General features: G+C 41.3%; 1 protein-coding gene across 5 annotated transcripts in view; it reads right to left on the reverse strand.

The window, feature by feature from the left end:
* Positions 1–21,015, reverse strand: part of cic (Putative transcription factor capicua) — a 37,024-nt gene that overhangs the window by 7,413 nt on the left and 8,596 nt on the right. For 4 of the 5 annotated variants that reach the window (XM_070281629.1, XM_070281633.1, XM_070281630.1 and 1 more), the window contains exons 3-8: positions 4,247–5,495; positions 4,043–4,189; positions 3,299–3,984; positions 3,028–3,240; positions 2,843–2,967; positions 21–830 (exon numbers count right to left, since the gene is read on the reverse strand). In XM_070281629.1, the coding sequence (XP_070137730.1) occupies positions 21–830; positions 2,843–2,967; positions 3,028–3,240; positions 3,299–3,984; positions 4,043–4,189; positions 4,247–5,347 (3,082 nt within the window). In that variant the 5' untranslated portion in view covers positions 5,348–5,495. Of the gene's footprint in view, positions 1–20; positions 831–938; positions 1,224–2,842; positions 2,968–3,027; positions 3,241–3,298; positions 3,985–4,042; positions 4,190–4,246; positions 5,496–21,015 lie in introns of those variants that run through there. The other variant, XM_070281634.1, reaches the window with a different exon arrangement.

Below are 21,015 nucleotides of genomic sequence, written 5' to 3' on the forward strand. Positions count from 1 at the left end.
CAACTGCCACCCAAACTCACCGTTTTTTGGCATCACCTTCTCCTGGCCCAGGGTAGCCACTGAGGTGGTTGTCGGCGTGTTGGGCTGATGAAATGAAACCGTGGCGGGCGGCATGGCCGGCACTGCCAGTTGGCTGCCATCGACAATCACCTGATGAAACGTCTGACTGCTGGACACCACCACATGGGAATGGGATGCTGGATGCTGCGGCGGCTGGCTGCTGGAGATGCGAATCACGCTGGTGGTGTTGTTGCCGCTGTTCCCGCCGCTTCCTAATGGCGGAGCCGACGAGGGGGCTGGCAGGCTCGACTGGCTGTGATGAGCGGCAGGTGGCGGCGGTGGCTGGTGGTGATGATGAAGATGGTGCTGCTGCTGCTGTTGGGGTTGCTGCTGCATCTGGTGGTGCGGCGGTGGGGCGTGCATCACCAACGATACGGGCGTCGTCTGTGGCGGCAGTGGTTGCTGGGCAGCAGCATTGGATGCTGCACTACTTCCCATTTGGGTGCTGCTGCTGCTGCTAGCCTCCCAGCCATTGTTGTTATTGTTGTTGGGATTGTAGAGCACTGGACTGGGCGTAGCCTTCCACTTGGCATCCAGCGGTATGGCCACAGGTTGTTGTTGTTGTTGCTGCGGCTGCTGCTGTTGTGGCACATGTTGTTGCTGTTGCTGCTGCTGCTGCGATTGATTGGCGATGGGAGTGAAGAAGTTCTGCCTGTGACTGGTGGCAACATTCACCGGCGAGTGGGCGATGGCATTCAACGGAGAGGCTCCGGCGTGGTTCACGGGAGATGTGTACGATGGCGTGGCGGAGCGGGAGCTGCTCAGCGACACTGGAATTACAAGACAAACAAAAACAAAACTTTAACTCTACTTTTCTTTGAGGAAAGGGCAGAGAATCCTGCGTGGAAAGCTCTCTCCCGGTAGAGGGGTATTATTACATAAGCACTGTAGATATAGTTTGGCCCCCAGCTCGAAGTCCTGGAACGCATTCATGACGTTCACTTGAGCATTTCCACGGAAATCTCGCTCTTCAACCGCCGCGGGTGTGTATGTTGTTGTTGTTTTTTTTTTGTTTAAATGCACTTTTCTGCCTTCGTTGTCACGTTCGCCTTGTGCGCTGCATTCGCATGGCTTTGCTTTTTCTGGCTTTTCTTCTGGCTCGGTTCTTGGTTCTTTGGGTCTCGACAGTTCTCGGTTCTCAGCATAAATGCGGCAGATCGAGGCAGCCATCAACCGAAAGCAGCGCCAAGGGCAGCGACGTCAGCAGCATAGTTTCAACTCTCTCTCGCGCGATCACTCTCTCTCTCGCCCAGAAATCTCTCCCTTTATGGGCCCGCTCGCCATGTTTGTTTACCTGCTGTGATGTAGGTGAGAAGGTGTCTGTCCGTGTCTCTTTATGTGTGTGAGTGTGCGTGCGCCGCTCTCAAGTGCATTTTTGTTTAGGTAAAAACGAATCAAAGGCAGGGCATATAACAAGAAATGAGCAGGGAATAAAAGAAAAGAATCTGTTGCGCTTCTGCCGCCGCTGCCGCCTGCGCTGCCCTCGCATTGTTTCGTCTCAAGTGGCTCTGCTGCTGCGCGATCATTGCGTCTTTCTACCTTCTGCAGGTGCTTAGGAATGCGTGAGCAGCAGTGCTGACCCTATAGAGGTTTTATGGCTAGAAAGCTAGAAAAGCTTTTCCAAAGGGCCTAAATATTTAGACTAACAAAGCTACTAAAAGAACGGGAGAATTTTAATAATTTCTAGCTCATCACCTCAGCATCACTTGTTACCTTTCCTTCTGTCGCTCTGCCTCTGCCGACGTCGCTGCGTCTGGCGTGTAAATCACACTGCGGTCACACTCTCAAGTGGCAGAGGCCATAGGACATAGGGCAGAGGGAAGGTGGGAGGAGAACCAAGATTCCTCAGACAATGGAACCCTTGATTCGTTTTTGGGTTCGAAATCGGGAATCGGACACGACCTCTCTGCAACACCTTTTATGAAAAGCGGCTGATGGGACGGACGGACAAACGACCTTTGTTGAGGTGTGTGAAAAATGGACAAGGGCCACAGGACAGATAGACCAGCAGGAGAAGGAGGAGGAGGGGGGAGAGAATGCTGACGGCGCTGCCACAATAAAACTTTATGGTATGCATTTTATGGTGAATTGGAAATGCATCGAACCAGAAAACAAGAGGCAAAGAAAGTTTCAGTTGTAACGACTGGTAGAGATACCCTACTATGACTTGAAGGTTGGAGATATTAAAAATAAAAATATTTAAATTTGAATTGTATAAAACTTTTTAAAATGTAAAGAATTATTTTTTAAAAACCTATTAATATATGTATGTACATATATTGTTTTTAATAAAATTCAAGATTCAAAGAACTCCCTTCCTTGTAGCCTGTTTTTATCGTTTTTTTTTCAAACCCTTTTTGTGAAAAAGAAATCCGGTTCGGGCTTGAATGAAAGAAGTTTATTTCTTCGGCATTCCTAAGGAATATTTTTATGGAGAAGCATTTATAGCTTAAGAGCATAGGGAGCGTAGGGTGTTCTAGAAGTTCCATCACCCCGAATCTGAAACCATACCGAAAATCAAAGAAATATTTTTCAGAAGCGCCTCGAAAGGTATACCCATACATACACCCATATATGTACCTGCCTTTCAAGAGATAGATTAACGGTTAAACTGGCGCTGGACAGGCCAGAACGAACCAAAGAATCGAGGCTCTGGAAAAGCCAGCCTTGAACTGAATTGCACCCAAAACTATGAATAAATTTAGAGGCTTTTATGAGTCCAGCTTCTCAAGAGGTGTGACTATCGGGAATGGGATAGAAATGAGTATTTTTGGTGACTTACCCAGCATGACGGCAGCATCGGTCTCCTCTTGATCGTAGCGACCTTTGACCCTGTAGTTGGGCGATGTTTCCGAGTCGCGAGAGGTGTCCTCGTCGATTTGGGTCTTGCTGCTCGATCGGCTGTCACTAAACATGGTAAATAATTAGTTAGTAATTAATTAAAAGGGGTTTTAGTTTAAGACTAACCTTAACAGACGACCCGGTCCGGTGGAGGAGGGCAGGGCGTTCTGGTTGCCCTTCTGGTTGAGATGTCGCGAACAGTAGCCTCGCCTTTGAGATTCCTTGGTGCAGAGCATGCACAGGCGGCGCCACTGTTTCCCATTGTACTTCTTCCTTACGCCGGACTCCGACTCCACGATGTCTCCCTTCTTGAAGCGGTGCGGCGTGGTGGCCTGAGATCTGAAATGGAGGTTATAGGATTATAGGACTGATGGAAAAATAGGATATGGAAACCAACCTTGGGGTTGCTGGATGAGATCTTGGTGTGAGCCTCTGGTCGAGTAGACTGGACGTACTGCCGCGACTCTGCATGCTGCTCCGCTTGCTGCAGGCGCTCATCTTCTCCGTGTCCAGGTCGCCGGCAGCCGGCGAGTAACCGATGCCGACCCGCTTCAGCTCATCGTCCGAGTCATAGTCATCGTAGCCCCGCGACGATTGCTGCTGCTGCTGGTGTTGTATCTTTAGGTGCTGCCCGTTACTGCCCGGGGAGATCACGATGTCCGGCAGGCCATTAGCCTGCTGGGGATGCGACTGCGCCGACTGCTGATCCGCTCCATGAGAATGGCCAGCGTGTGCCGGTCGCGTCTGGAACGGCGACGTGGCCGTCGTCCGATAATACTCTTCATGTTTCACGAGGTGCTGTTGCTGCTGTTGTTGGCTTGTGGGCGTGGCCGGGGCTGTGGGGAGCTTGCCATCATAGCGCGTGGCCACAAAGGTCAAGGGTGTTCCACTGGCCGTTTTGGGATAAACTATATTGCCACTTGGCATGCCCATTGCTTCGCCAGAAGCTCCAGCGGAAACCTTGCGCTTGTAGTTGGAGGCTGGAGTGGCGGCTCCACTGGGGGGTGTAAGCTCGTTAAGCTCATCCCACCAGGGCGGCTGCAGCAGGCGAAGATCGGCGCGACAAACGACCTTGGTGGTGTTCTAAAGATAAAGACAAGGTTAAGCTTCCTCAAGAATCTACACTGAAAACAAGTCTTACCATTTCCTCGCCCATCAATTGCACGCTATATTGCTTCGTGGCATGGTTGATGTCGGTTATGATGCCCTCCACGTAAACGAAACTGCCGGATCCAGCACCTCGTCCCTCCACCCGCTGCCGCACACAAACTCGAGCATCCAGGGTAATCTAATTAAAAACGATATGTTAGCACCTTGACTGGTTCAAGCTTCAACTGGTACTTACATCCGCCATGGGCGGGCTGGCATCGAGTATCACATGGTAACAGCCCTGGTGCAACACGTCCGGATATAGGCGTGACCCCAAATCGGGGGAATCGAATTCCACGAGTATTGAATCAGCTGCGGCCTCCTGCACTTGACGTATGATGCCGGAGGCATAGTGATTGTGAATTTTGGCCAGGACACGCGTGTTATTCCACTCGCTGAGATCGAGCAAGGATTGCTGTTGTTGTTGTTCCTGTTGCGGATGTTGCTGATTGTGGGAGTTAAAGCTAAAACGTTGTTGTTGTTGCTGTTGCTGAGTTTGGTGTTGCTGTTGATAGTGAATGGCCGTGGTGGGCGTGTGCGTACGTTGCTGCTGTTGATGATTAATGTTGCTATTGCTGCTGACTGCAACATGTTGCTTGTAAGTACTGCCACTGCTGCCATGTTGCAGTGGGGATGCAATGATAATGCGTTGTTGCTGTTGTTGCTTGCTGATATCGCTGCTGCTGTTGCTGTTGCTAATACCGGTGCCTGCACCGATCATGCGATGCAGCTGCTGTTGCTGCACGGCAGCAACATTGCCGTTGGTCAGCCCATCGCTGCTGCTGCTATTGCTATTGCCATTAGTGTCGGCGGGTTTTTGCTGCTTCTGCAGACTCAACTGATGCTGTTGCTGTTGCTGGTGATGGGGATGCTGCTGCTGCTGCTGCTGTTCGGTTTTGTCCAGCTCTGCTGGATCAAACTTTCGCTTCTTGGGATGTTGCCGCGGCTGAGGTGGTTGTTGTTGCTGAGGTGTGCTGGTTACTGCTGTCGCTGTTGTTGTTGTTGTTGTTTGTAGGTGTGGCTGAAAAAGCACATGTTGCTGTTGCTGTGGCTGTTGTTGCTGCTGTTCGGCGGCTCCTGTTGTTGTTGTTGCTGTTGGTATACCGGCGATTGTTGCTCCTGTTGCTGGTATCACCATTTTGTTTGGGGCAACAACAAAGACTTGTGGCTGCTGTTGTTGTTGTTGTTGTTGTGGCTGCTGTTTATTTGTTGCTGTTATGACATAAGTCTCGGCTGCGACTGCAGCAATCGCGGCTGCTGCTGCTGCTGTTGCAGTTGCATTGGCAGCGCTGAGCATTGTACTAGCAGCTCCTTATGTGGCAGCAACATGTGTATGGCTGTAAGACTTGGTGCGATTGGTTTGGCTCCTGGCTCCTGGAGCCTGTCTCCTGTCTGGATTGGTGTTGCTACTGCAACGGCGGTGACATCAGCAGCATCCTTTCTTCCTGCAAACGATAAAGAATGAAATTTGTTAATTAAGTTGACAACAGAAAACCATTAAAATCCACAACTACGATGGCGATGTCATTTCATAATTAGTGTAATCCGCATCCTGACAACCCTGAAACGTCCTGCCAACCATCCTGCCACCGAGGTCCTGCTTTTGGACCGGCGACAAGCAATAAAATTCAATCTCGTTCAACTATAGGTCTCTGCTGCCTGCCTCCTGGCTGTGTGAGTGAATGCCCAGATGCGAAAACGGAAACATTTTAATTTCCACAGACGACCAGCGGTCTGGGGCGACTGGGTTTTGTTTCGTTTCAAAGCAGAGAGAAAAAAAACCATAAAATATAATATTCCTAAAGCTTTTTTTTAATATTTTTACACTATAGATTTCTCTCAGTGCATAGGATCTGTGGGTGCCACTGGGAATAGCATAAAAAAACTCTTAAAAAAAGAGTCAAATAAAATATAAATGACACTTGAATTTCATGCTAAAGCCAGACAGACAGTGTCAGAATAAAGATTAAAGAAATGGCTTAAATCCCGACTCTGAATCCGACTCTGAGAAGACTAAGCTTGAAGATTTTCAAAAATATTTAGTCAACATTCTCGCAGTCATCCTTAGTTGCTCAAAAGTACGAGTTTAATATTTTACTGAAAGCCAAGCACTTTCTTTAACAAAAAATGCTGCATACTTCTGGGCAGTGCTTCCTCCAACTGTGAGTCAGTGTATCCACACTGCTTTTGGGTTGCAGTTACGGCTTATCACGAAGGACCAACCTTCTCCTGCCTGGCTTTGCATCCCCCCCTCCACCCCCCTGTACCGTTCTCTATTCTCCACTAACCTTTCATCCGTTCAGTCATCCATCCACTACATCTCTTTCTCTCTCTCGTCTATATATCGCACTCCATATGCCCATTGCCAGGGCTTGTGTGTGTCGGCGTAATTGCGGGAAATGACTGCCACGCCCATTGTGGGCGAGCACTCAAATCCATACACACACACACACATGTACCAATACATGCAGAAATATACAGTTAAAACGAAGCTAAATTGAAGCAAGAGAAAAAAAAAATGCATAGCCTTGGCCATATTGTTGTTGTTGCAGCTGCTGCTGCTGCGCGGGACAAGTGCAATGATTGCTATATTTTTCCTCCCTTTTTACGATTTTTTTTTTCACAACTCTGCTCTTCATTACTGTGGGCAGGCCAGGGCTTGGCATTTGGGGGCCTGGGTTGGTTGGTTGCTAGGCTGCCACAAGCGCCTTGCAATTGTTAGGAAAAGTCCGCAGAGGCGGCGTTGCAGTGGCAAGGAGACGCTAAAAGGTGGCAGACACCGTGTCTGGTACAGTTGTTAGGTAGAGCGTGGAAAATGCCAACAGTACACTGAAGGAAATATTTAAAATAAATAAATAAATAAAAGAATGGAATTTTAAAAGAAAAGACCCTATAATAATGTGTATAAATATTAAAAATAATTAAATTCCACAAAAAAGCTTTTATTTTGCTCAGTGGAATCATCAGAAATAAAGTCCAACAAGGAGCTCTGTAAAAATGTGAGTAATCTGAATCCTAAGACGAGTGGCAGGCAGGATGAGAAAGCAGAATTATGGGATCGACGTAAGCTGCGTTCTGCGATTAGTTGGAGCGACATGCTCCCTTGCTTGGTCCATACACCTTTACACCTCACGCTTACACACGCACCGCACGTAACACACCCCACCCACACACAGTGGCAAGCTTATGCACATATTTATAAAGCTTTTATGCAAATAACTGCATATCTTCTATATTTGTTCATGCGTTGCAGCACAAGAAGGCGTGTGTGTGGAGTGTGTGTGTGTGTCAATGTTTGTTGACTCACAGAAAACGACATTAAAGGGGCGGGCGGAGGGGGTAGAGATGATGCTGCTGCTACCGATGAATGCCTAAGTAAATGCAACCTTAGCCAGCAGTCGCAGCTTAACTTGGCTAAGAATCCATCTGCCATAAGCCAGAAAAATTGGACAGATGAGTACACCACTACGTATGAGTAATAAAAATAGGGCTTCTGTTATATTTTTTTTGAAAAAAACATTACAATTATCGGGTTAGCACACAGTTGCCAAAAATGTTGTACCAATTTTGGGGTTTATAGTTTACAGCTACAGTGACCTTATATGGCCCTGCCCATCATATCTATCCGCAGTGCCTGGTGCCATTGTTGCTTTTTATGATGTGGTTCAGCAACTGCATTTGGCATTCATGTCAATTTCTTGTGCTCTCATTGCATCATTTGTTGGTAGTTGTTGCTTTTGCAGTTAGTTATTGTTGGCTGCTGTTGTTAATTGGCATATTCAGTTTTATGATTCTCACAAACACACACTAATGCCCCCTCCGATCCGAATGCAGTCGTGCTAAATTGAATGCAAAATCCTCTATGTCTCTCTACGTGTCTGTCTGTCGGTGTGCATACATACTTGAATGCGATAGTAAAGTGCATTTGTTATGGATATACCGAATGCATCGTAATTAGACAAGAGTTCTTTGAACCCCAACCAACAGTGTGCATTTGTTTTGGCGCCAAATCGAAACGAAACGAAAAGTGTAGAACTCGGAAGGAGAAAATAAAATTATAGAGAGAAGTGCACACTGCGAGATGACAGAAATGCAGAAAGTAATCTCTTATAGTGTCTTATTTCTTTCTTTTTAGTCAACAGTGATGATCAATATTTTTAATATACTTAATATACTACTTTACTTTATAGGTAAAGTTATTTAATTTCTTATGATCAATAAATTTAATATACTTTTTTACTTCATAAGTAAAGTTCTTCATTTATTATTATCTATCATATTACTCCAATTAGAAGTTTTTAATAATTTTTGTACATTTTGTTGGCAGCACTGTCGTCTAGCAACGGTAGCTGAACGCACACAGTTAAGAGCAGCCCCACTGCCGACGTACTGCTCTGCCTGGCTGCTGTAATGTCAGTAACCCCACTCGAGGAAATGAGAGAGACCGAGTGGGAGGAGTGCAGTGCAGTTAGCGTAGTGAATTTGTTTGCTGTGATTTTATGTGCCTTTCTTTGCATTTTTTTTCTCTATTTTTACGTTGAATTTTATGCTGTTGCCAACTCGTCAACAGTCCTTCTTCGGCCCTCCTCCGCCCCCCCCCCCAAACATCGCCACCAAAAAGCATCCAGAACCAACAACAAGCTAGCTTTCCTAGCCATTCAAGCAGGCAGCAAATAATCCAGCACAATCTAGTGAGAGTGAGTTGGCGGAAGAGAGGCTGGCTAGGGAGCTCTCTGCTCCAATCCCCAGCCCCCTTTCGACCACCCACCACCCACATTGTGCTCCCTCAGGAGAATCCTAGAACGGCGCTCATTTGCGTAGAGTGAATGCAAACAACCCGTGCCTTCGTGTCTCTCTCTCTTTCCTCTCGTACGGACCAAAATACTCTTACACATAGTTAAGCTTGCGTACCCACACAGGGGCACGCATGAATGCAATACGCTGCAGTAGTTGATATTACATGGATGCGTGTAACAGTGCTTGATGCTGGTGGTCAAGAAAATAAGCCTTTAATAATTTGTAGTGCATTTTAGAAAGTATTGCAACAGGATACTACAATAATTTATGTTGACGCTGAAATGTATGCAACACTATTTTATAGTTGTCCTCATACTATTCAAAACACTCAAAGAATAGTAGTTTAAGCTTATAACTTAAACTACCAATCGTATCTACTAAAATGCCCTCTCTTGTATGCTCCATTCGGGCTGTGTATTTCTGCGGCAACTTTTACTCATTTTTAGCTTTTCGCTCTAGCATGGCGTAAATTATTTTTATGCGCCGGGCTGTGCAGTTTTTGTTGTTGTTGGGGCTGCTTTCGTTACTGTGCTGTACTATGGACTACAAAAAAAAAAAGTAAGAATGCAATGGGAAAGAATGAAAGGCTGCTGATGCTGTTGGATGCTGTGTGCTGGGGTGCTTGGAAGGGCAACGCATTGGGGGTCGGGTTCTTTCGCTCGTTTGTTGAGTTGTAAAGACGATGCGAGTGCATACGATGAGTTAGTTGATATAAATATGCACATACATATGTAGTACATACATGTATGTACGAGTGCTGGAGACACGTAGGGCCACAAAACCAATACCATTCAAAGTCCGCCTGGCAACACGAACCGCCGCGAAAACGTAAAAGCGGAAAAACAGCAGCCAAGGCAGGAGCATTTTTTTCTTTAGTACCCCCCTCCCTCCCCTTTCTTTTTAGTTTATTTTTTCCCCTCCACCATGGTGGGGGCTACGAGTAAAAATTGAAATGTGGAGCAATGCGCGGGCGACGACGACTGATTGCAATGCCCAACGATAAGATGACGGGGCGAATAATGCAAAAAAGCGACAAAAAATACAAAGCTACAGAAGAGCTTCCAAAGGCAGAAAAAAATGTTTTTGTAAACAAAAAATTAATGGAATTTAAAATTTTAATATATTTTCCAAAGAATATTGAATAAATCTATCGAAAGGCAACCCCCCTTGTTGTACAACTTATTTAAGCTTCACTGTAATCTCTTGTAAAGTGGGGGCGATGGTGTGAGAGTTTCTCTGGCGACTACGACTCCAACTCTCCACCACTCGATTCTCAAGCTCGTGCAGCACTGCACACAAACCAACAAACAAAAAAAAGAGAATAAAAATAAAAAATAAAATAAAAGATTTCAACTTTAACGGTAGCCAGACGAGTACACATCTTCTTGATTGCAAGGCGCCTTGGGGACTTCTCTTCAGCACATTTTTAGTTGCCTTTGCCGCCTTTTAATTGGTTTTAATGCATTTCGATTAATTTGCCAATGTTGCGAAAACGTTCCACGTTGGGCCCACAGACTAATTAAAATTGTTGCTGTCTAGCTGGGAGAATTCTTTCTAGAAGACCCATCATCCTGAAGACTGCACATTGTAGCCTAAGTGTTTCCAGCTAATTGCCGTTGAGAAAATACATGGCACATAAAATTAAGGAAATTGTGCTTGAAAGATCACTGAACTAATGATTACTTTTTAAGCATAGGTACTTAAGGATAGTACCTACAATGTGCTTCAAAAACTTACTTATGATGTAAAGTAAATATCTACAATATCTTTAAAAAAAAAGACAGTATTTGTTGAGCTCTTTTTTGCCAAGCTTCAATTACAAACAAATGCAAACAGCAAGCGCTTTTCTGCATAAATGAAATCAAGATGCAATTCAAGACTCTGTTGCAAAATGTATTAAAATATTGCCAATGCTTTTTGGGTGACAAACAATGACAACCGTTGTGGATCATGATCGTACATGCATACATACATATCGTGTATATCGTATGTACATATATGTGTATCGGCAGACACGACGCATAAAATTTGCATTAAATCATTCTTTTTTTCTTTCTGGATTGTGGCCCGCCTCTTCTGCATCCTGCCCGCCTCTTTGGACACGCCCTTTCTCATATTAAACGTCAAACGGTAGCCCAAGAATCAACAAAGTAAAATGTGTTGCAAATTTCAATGCAATATGCCGACAGAGGCACACAGAAGGCTGAACGATAATAAATACTGAAAAAAAAGATATCCATACTTCTGACAAAGATACTTTCAAGTACAATGCAACATCATAACAGTATACTCAAACGTTGAAAGTTTCACAATATTTCTCAGAAAAAAAATACAAAAATATTTTCAGTGTGTGGGGGGATGATGATAAAAAAAACAAGAAAGGAAAGCTAACTTCGGGCAGAGCCGAAGTTTATATACCCTTGCAGTTAAAACCGGATATATATCGCAAACATCGGATATAGATGGCCGATCCTTATGGGAATAGGAATATATAATCCAATTTATTACAATACAAAATCTAAAAAAAGTCCCAAACTTCTATCTTCAAAAATACGAAAGTTGATATTTCTACCAAATACCATTTCCGATCGTTCAGTTATATGGCAGCTATGGGATATAGTCGGCCGATCCTAATGAAATTTGGTAGGTTGGATCAACTGACCAAGAATTAAATCTGTACTAAGTTCCAGCTTTCTATCTTCAAAAACACGAAAGTTGGGTCATTTCCGATCGTTCAGTTATATGGCAGCTATAGGATATAGTCGGCCGATCCCTATGAAATTTGGCATGACGTAATGTTTTGCCAAAAATAGCTCACATGTCAAATTTGAACTCTCTAACTCTAAAAACACCAAAGTTATACCATTTCCGATCAATCAGTTATATGGCAGCTATAGGATATAGTCGGCCGATCCGGGCCGTTCCGACTTATATACTGCGTGCAAAGGAAAGAAGGGTGTGTGCAAAGTTTCAAGACGATAGCTTTAAAACTGAGAGACTAGTTCGCGTAGAAACAGACAGACAGACGGACAGACGGACAGACGGACAGACGGACATGCTCATATCAACTCAGGAGGTGATCCTAATCAAGAATATATATACTTTATAGGGTCGGAGATGTCTCCTTCACTGCGTTGCACACTTTTGACCAAAATTATAATACCCTCTGCAAGGGTATAATATATATAAAATAAAGCAAGGAAGGGTGAGATGGCGCATGAGCAAAGAGTTAAGCAGAAAAAAAAAGTATGAAAATAAACAAAAACAAAAATGTGTTCAAAAGAATAAACAGGCAAAGCTTCCATGCTTTAGGCCCCACTACCACTACTGTTTAAGGATGGATTGCAGATGCAAAAAAAAAAAAAAAAAGAAAAATAAATAAAAAATAAACCAAAAAAAAATGGAACAAAAAATTAAAAAGCTACGGGCGTCGGCATCTCGTTCGTGTCAATAGCTCTCAGTTGCCCACAAAGAAATTGGAACTATGCCTAAGTCAGCCTCTTTTATTCCCATATTTTATTTATTTTTGTTTACGATAGAGTGGGGGGCTCTATCTAAAAAAAAAAAAATAAATAAATAAAGTGTATATTTGCCTTGGAGCGGCAACATCGACGTTGTGCGTAAACAGAAATGTTGCACGCAACATTGTTGCCGCTTAGGCTTACCGACTTTGATGATTTAGGGCGGCGAGATTGCAAAAATATTACCCCAAGCGGGAATAATAAATAATGCAAAATGAGATTTTTCTAAGAATATGTGGATATTGGTTGGAGAAATAAAATCAAAATCACTTAAGATGCTTTAAGAGACATCGATGGATGATTTATTGCGAGGATGGAGGATTTTTTTCATTTAAGATCATAAAAGATCGTATAATACTTGAATAAAATTAAATATAATGTAATAACCTTAAAAAAAATAAACGAATATGACTTATTGCAAGGATGGAGGTTGGTCATCATAAAATATCATAAAACTCCTCTTAAAATCTTAAGTATAATATCTTTCAAAAATGTATTTATCCTCCAAATTAAAAAGTTCTTATCAAAATCAATTAAGATGCTTAAAGAGACATCGATAGATGTTTTGTTGCAAGAATGGAGGGTATTCCTCATATAAGAAAATATAATACATCGAAAAAGTTTAAATATAATGTAACCTGTATAAGTTTATAAAAATCCATAAGGATACTTTAAGATACATCGATCTATGATTTATGATGTATGATTTATTTCAAGGATAGAGATGTTTATTATTTAAGATCTTATAAGATCGTATAATACCTCAAAAAAACTTAAATATAACTTTAATAACGTTATAAAAATCCATAAGGATAATTTATTGCAAGGATCGAGGATATTTATCATATAATACCTTTTCAAACCCCAACTATAACTATACATAACTCTGCTGGCTCCTATTTATTTATTTTCCTTCATTCAATCATTGAATTTTAGCCCCTCTTATGCAATTTTCACTATAGAATATTTATTAAAGCAGAAAAAAATTGGCAGCTGGACTGCATAAAAAATGCGAGTAAACATGTATGGGTGGTGTTTGCTTTTTCTATGAAAAATGCATTCGATTGAGCTCTAAATGCAAATGCGTGTATTGTGATTTCATTGTTATAAATGCGTGAGATTGCCAATACTTGGGGGATCTGTGTGCTGCTGCGCTTAAAAATACTTTACTCTTTATTGGTATTTCATAACCAAAATAAGCATTTAAGTTCAGCGATAATTAATTTATGAAAAAACAAGAGTAATCCTTAGAGTTATTCATTTTATTGAAATTTCAGAGATTGAAATAATATTTTATATTTTTCCAATGGAAATAAAATCAATGAAAAAAGGGATTTGAAAAGGTAACTCACGCCCCCGATCAACTTTATCTTCAACTTTGGCCCAACTAACAACCCTAATGAGGCTAAAGGAAAACTTTGTCCCGATAACTCGGTCTGGGGCTTAGTAAAGTGATAAAAGTTTGTTTGGCAACCAACTTGGCCATTGAGTGGGGAAATGGGTTTCCAATTTGACGTAATAGATTTTACGATTTCAGTAAGTCTACCCTCCTTCCAGAGTAACCCTAATTATAATTGACAACTGTTTAAAGGGGGATAGCTTCTTCAGAGCCTGAAAGAAATATTGCGATGACGTGACTCCCTACCTGGATATCAAAAAATGTGTGTACATAACAAAATTTGTGTTGGGGTAGCGCTCAAATACGAAAAAAAAAAAAAAAAATACAAACACAAAATGTGTCACAACCGACATTTGCATACACTTGGAAAAATAATATTTTTTTAATAAATATACATATGCTTTCTTATCTAAAATTCTTAGCCTTTATACTAAGATGCCCTTTCATATTAACCCTTTTTCCTTAGAAAGCCTCCTGCTCCTGCCAGCTTGAGAAAAAGTATATCAACTACAAAATAGGGGGAAATCTTTAGAATTCAGCTTTCCTTTGGCTGAGAATGATTAGGGGACTGGCTTACAGAGCAAACTATTATGGCCAAAAGTGTCAAAGGCAGGCCAAGAAGCACATCATCGTTATTGGATGGGGGAGGAATGAACTGTGAACAACACTTTTGTAGTCGTTTCCTTAGCATTACATGGGGTCTGGTCCTGCCTGGGCCTGGGTCTCAAAATTGATTTACTCAAACCGAAGCGCAACATCCCACCAACCATAGCACTAAAGCTGCCACAGAAAAACAGAGAAAACGAAAGAATTCATTTGCTTACTGGATGAGGATGAGGTGGGTGGTGGTAAGGGCACTCTCAAGGATGCTGCCACCCACTGGGGCGAGTTTTATGTGCGTCAGCTGTTGGCTAAGTGGCTTTTCCCTCTGGTCTCCCTAGTCCCTTTGCAATTTACGCTTCACCTTTCTGCCGCAGGATTCACAATCTGAAGCGTGTGTTGAAGGATGAAGGATGTCGATGTCGGTGTCGATGAGAGATGCTTTCGAGTGGTGGTCAGCGCGTCAGCAGCTTAGTTGAGGGTCCTAACCGAGTTAGCTTCAGTTGGATTTCAATCCAATTGGCCTCCACACCTCAATTAACTAAAAATAACCAGAGAGGTAGAGTATACAAATAATGAATTGCTGGCGAGGGCGAGGGCGAGGGGAAACCAATTGCTCTTGATAAGCGATAGCATTGAATGAGTCTGGAGGACTCTTTATGCGATTAAAGGTGATTATATTAACCTTTTAGAATACAGGTCGTATGCAGTGAATAATTTACAGAAAAAAGCCACCAGTAGTCGAGGCACGTTCTCCTACAATGGCCTGTCAAAAGTGAGTTTGCATAAAGGTAAATAGAAAATGGAAATATAATATTATGTAAATATTTGACACCACTTAGCCAAATGCGTGTATGTAGCATCGTGCCTGGCCCTATTCCCGGTGCCTATCTCCCCCATAGCCCACAGAGAGAGGTAGGAGGTACCGATTTGGAGCCCTCGCCAGACTAGGAAATGTACATCGGCACGAGTATAAATAAATAAACCGAAATTGAAGACATTCGACCGGGCTGGGATGGGACGGGTCTTGTCGTTTTATTTACTTGACCACAATGTTGAGGCTGTCGGTGTATATAGTTACTAATTGCTCGCGGCCTATCTGAAATTGTAGATCAGAACACAGACGTATACAAATAAACATTTTAAACAATTGAAGCGAGGGAGAAAATACAATACTCGGTTCAGGATGCTCCATGAAATGTAACTAATATGCTTTCAATTATTTTCATTGATTGCGATTTAAAATTAAATAGGAATTAGGCCATAATTCCATATTAAAGTCATATTTTTAATTGACTAACTGACCTTTTAAAGATGCCCTGAAGCTTTGGAGCATAACCCCTAGGCTGGCCTAAAAATAAACCCTGAAAATTATTTATTCAAACATGGCCTGTTCATTTTTTCTCTTCTCTGCCCAGAAACCTAAACAAACACGGGATGCCCAACCCAAAGCTGTAACATTTTTGAGGTTTTTTTTTGTATCTCTGGCTTTTGGACAAAAAAAAAAGTGCGAACAAAAAGGATAATGTTAGAGACACTCACCCGGAGAGACCCCCACAACTTGTGCTCTATGAATTCCCGATATGACTTGGACTTGACTCATGATATGCTTTGGTTTTCACAAGCTTGCCGCCGCCAACTTGTTCAGCAGGTGTCTGAGTCAGTTTTACAGGTGCGTAGCTCACAAGTCTGTGCCCGAGGCTAAGCTTTCATCTGCACAACAGACACAACAGAGTGTGGTTTCATCCACACCGACTTTACCAAATATATATCCGAGAAATCTCTCCCTCCCCCTGCTGATGGTCAGATTTCTTTGTTTTGATTTCGGATTTCACAATTAGTGGAAATTCCAGCGAATGAAAATCGATTTGGCTGGCTGTGTGGGTTGCTGCTGCCATCAAGATAATGAAATTAATTACTGGGAAAGGTAAAGGGATTTTCAGAGAAGGAATCTGGCTTGGGATGACTTAATGTTTTTAGGAGATAAGACACTAGTTTATTCATTTCAACCTTCAATAAGTTTGCACTTTGGCCTGCAAATGTATGGTTGATGTTTACAAATCGATATCACTTGTCAAATCAAATCAGAAATCAACTTTATAATCACCCCGGATCTCTGGCCTCTTTCGTTTTGACAACTTAAATTAGTTATAATTTTTGGAGCAAAGCTTTTAAGACTCTTTTTCACGAGACGATAAGTAAAAACAATAAACTTGAGCCCCAAAAATGCGCCTACTCAAAGTTAAGAGGGTTTTTGCTGCTACTGATGCCCATCAAAAATAAAAAATTCAACAAAGAGAAGAGAAAAGCCCACGCACGGGGGGCCAGTTAGCCCCAGCTAGATACTAATTAATTTTCATTGAATCCCAACCCCAGCCCATGGTCCACCCACACGTATGAGATACACAAAAAAAAGTTATGATTTTCTATCATTTTAATATCATATTATTATTATCCTTTTATCTATAATATTTTTTGATATGTTAACCTTTTTTTTCTCTGTGCAGGGTCGTTGGGAATCGTGTCAATAGAGAACCAGTGTATTTATAAACTTTTCTGTGTAGGATTGAGCTCGAGCTTGGGGCTTGGGCTTGGGGCTTGACTTGGCAACCCGATTTCATGTGCATGCGTGGGCCGGCCGGTTTATATATACATATATATATATATAAAATATCATACTACAAACGTAGTAAATGAAAAGTGCAACCACGACAAACCCAAGCACGTATCTCTGTCAGTTGCTTTTATAACTGATTAGGTTGGGTAAGAAACAAAAAATACTATACTCGTATAAAATGCATTTTGTCGATGCATGTGAAAAAAAACAACATTTAAGAAAAAAATTGAAAAATGATGACCAGACCTTAAAAAAAAGAATGCGCTTGGAAAATCAAGGTTGTGCTTATAAGAAACGTGCCCGTGTAATGCTGAGAAACATATCATATCAGTAGTATCAGTCAGTACTAGCCACCTTCCTGCAAATACTATAGACATACAGATGAACTTTGGTTAGGAATCTAGAGTCTAGACTCTCAACAAATAGTTTATTCGCAAACAAGGTGAAAAAAAATACAAAAATCAGCAAACATCTACAAGTTCTGTTCTAAGTATAAATTTTAGTACATTTAATTCTATTTTCTTTTCAATCATAGAGCCCACTTTAAATACCTTTACGGCTTTTATTCAAAACTCTAGGCAGTTTTTAGTTCTAGGCAGAGTCCACATACCTGAAAAAATAAAGAATGAAAAAATATGACTTTAATTTTTTGGAATTATGGATTATTGTTTATTTTGTTATGAATAAATACGCAGCTGTAGTTCTAGGTATTTCTTTTGAATGGCCAGCCAGAGCCACACCAGACCTACGATAAAATAATATCCCTCGGGGGAGCCTAAGAAATACTTTTAAAGGTCGCTCTTTATTGGGTTGGGGTTGGGGGTATAAAGTTTCGATTGGATTTCCAAGAAATTGACTTTATAGCATTTTTTGCCTTTTGTGGATTTTAGTTACAGCACCACACTCCAATGATGGTTTTTTTATTATTTGATTTTTGCATAATCAAGCAGCTGTTGCCTGGTATCGCAGATGTGTGAAACTTAACACAACTTAATTTTTGACCAAAAACGGCAAACAAATGAAAGAATTCAGATAGACGGATAGATAGATATGTGGCATGTGTATACGTGTATTTGTTTTATAATTTATTCCCCGCCAGCCGATTAAGATAAACATGTAAATCAAACAAGAACCTTTGACTGATGGCGACACCGCGTCGCCTCCATGGTGGTTTCTTTTTTTTTTTTTGCCTTTGGGGCCTGATTGGGTGGCGCCAACGAATTAATAACTTTCGAGAACCGTAAACTATCCGCATTTATGATGTGTGCAAATTTTTCACCAATTTGGCTTTAGCTTGTCGCCTGAGTGAGAATTACCTTGGCAAATGGTACTCAGAAATTAAAAGTAAACAAAATATACACAAAATATTTTTTTGGGTGGAGATTTATGAACATTAAATACATTTGCAAAAAATCTGTATAGCTTTTTTCACATTTTTTTTTGTCACTTTATGTGGCTCATAAATAATACAGTTTAGTGTCCAAACACGTGCTTGTTAAGATTTAATTTTTATTCCAAGAAGTGATTCCAAGTTTTATGACCAATTTGTAGATTCGTATTTTGTCTATTATTAAGCTATCAATATAATTAGAATCATGAGAAAATATTTGCAAAAATAATCCCCCACCTATGTATACTATGGGAATATTATTCTCTTAAATAATAGTTTCCTCCTAAAAATATAGCACGTGGATTGCTCAGATTGTTTGCTTTATTTACGCAGCATTAAAATGTGTTTAAAACCGCTTGAAATGTGTATACAAGTATGTTTATATGATTTCCCAAAAGCTGCCGGGGGCTGGGGCTGCCAGGTGCATGGCGGAGACGGAGGCCGCCGTCGCATTGACGCGTGTGGAGCGTACGAAAGCAGACCCAAAAGTGTGTAAATATATATAAACATATATATACTTTTATCGGGTACTACTATTCGGGTGTGTAGATACAAGCACATACGCTCTCAAAGATTTATAAGAAAGACTGGGTGTGTGTGTCGAACGATTAGCGCATGAATGAAAAAAATTGTACGACGTTGGCCCGGGCCCTGAGTGGCAATTTTATTTTTTTTGGTGGCGGACGGACATTGCCTTATCGAGGCCCCCCTTTTTTTTATAAACTTACTGATTATACTCGACTAGGTGTTGGAATAAAACCAAACACTAAATTGATTTCTGCTCTCTCTCTTTATCTGGAAAAGAGATAAACCCCACATTCTGGCAGTGTGCGCGTGATTATACGGAAAAATAAAAAAATATATATATGTATTCCTCTATATATATTAACAGACAGACATAACACAGGCCAGCTAGAACTAATCTGGCCATAGGGTATATGGAAAGGGTATAGGGATTATGACATAGTCATAGAGCGTTCTGAGAACTTTATATATTAATGATTATTTCACTAATTACTGTAGTAGTTCTCGGTTATAGCGTAATATTTGTAATAGGAATTAATAATCGTGAGCTAACTATTATTTTCCAATAGCTGGGGGATTTTTTTTTTCGAAAAGAGCATTTGCCATTCTCAAGATCTGGCTTTATTTTTCCGCTTTATTTGTTTTTTGTTTTGTTTAAGTTTTAATGCCTTATTTTTGTCTGTGTCTCGTCGGTCGGCAGCTCGAAATAAGTTTCATTAATTAAAAATGAACAAAACGTGTTGTACGTTGGCGTTATATATTCATCTTCTACTTATAGATTGGCAATGTGCACACGTACTACGCGCTCACTCGTATACAATATATGTATTCTATATATAATTATTTGTATAGTTGGTTCTTTGTGTTGTTTATCGGACGATGTCGCATAATTGAAGTAATCCGATTGGTATTTCTTCGAGTTCCTGTCGCTACCAGTCTCTCTGGGGAGTTCTCTATCTTAAGACAAGTAGTGAAACTATTTAAATCCCATTTTATAAGTAATTTATTTGCATAAACATTACGTTTATCCTTTCTGTGGTTATTGCTGAATTTTAAAATAAAATAAATAACCAAAAACTTGCTGAACTCCTTGAAAACTCAATTTAGAGAAGAAAAAACACACAAAATAAATATACAGAAGGAGCCTCCTGTACATAAATGAATATAAAATCCAGACAAGCATTGGAATCTCCGCCCAAGAATAACAATTTGTTTTTATTTTCTTTCCTTTTTTTATATTATTTTTAAGAAAGTATGTGTACTGGTCTTGTATATCGCGGAATTGTATAAGAAAAGTATCTTTTTTTTACGCACATGTTGTGTTGTATAAGTGGAGGAGCTACCAATCCTGGTAACCACCATCTCCACCGCCACCTACCACCCTACTTGGCTCCTGGCCCGCATATACACACATCTTCCCGATAGGCAGCTGACAGCGGGGTTCGTTTCAGTTTGTTTTGGATTGGATTGAATTGGAAAGGGAAGTGGAGCTGGACGGGGCAACGCTAACGATGTCTCTGTATCTGTATCTCAACTTCTTTTGTGGCACATCGTTTTCATTACGTTCTCGCTCGGTCTTTTCACTCTCAGAGTCCATTCTTTCAGGCCAATTTTTTTGTGGCTGGCCCGCGTATGTTTTTCTTTTACGCGCATTTGTTTACTACAGATACACAACAAACTTTGAGATACAAATACAGACAGACCGACGTCCGACCCATCGCTACTGTATCTGTATCTCGTAGCCATTAAAGCTTGAATAATACCCAAGTAAAAAAATAAACAACCCACCAACCAAACCACACACACTCAGGAGAAATATTATTTTGAAAAGCTAAGGAAAGTATCTAACAAATGCTACACTTGTTCTTCTTTTTGGTATTTACCGACGCTTTCTTAAGTGAATTTTCGTGAGCATTACATAAACAGGTGCGTTGGATAAACACCATAATATGGATAAGACTAGAAGATACTCTTTAATGTTTGGAATAAAATATTAATAGGTATTTCCCAAGTAATTACTTGATTAGAGCATTAAATAGTTGATATACCATTTTCCATTTTAAAATGCCCCATCTTGGGACTTTAATGGGTAATCCACTGCCACCATCACGGACCA

Source organism: Drosophila bipectinata, chromosome 3R (genome assembly GCF_030179905.1).
Source record: "Drosophila bipectinata strain 14024-0381.07 chromosome 3R, DbipHiC1v2, whole genome shotgun sequence".
Classification (NCBI taxonomy): Eukaryota; Metazoa; Arthropoda; class Insecta; order Diptera; family Drosophilidae; genus Drosophila; species Drosophila bipectinata.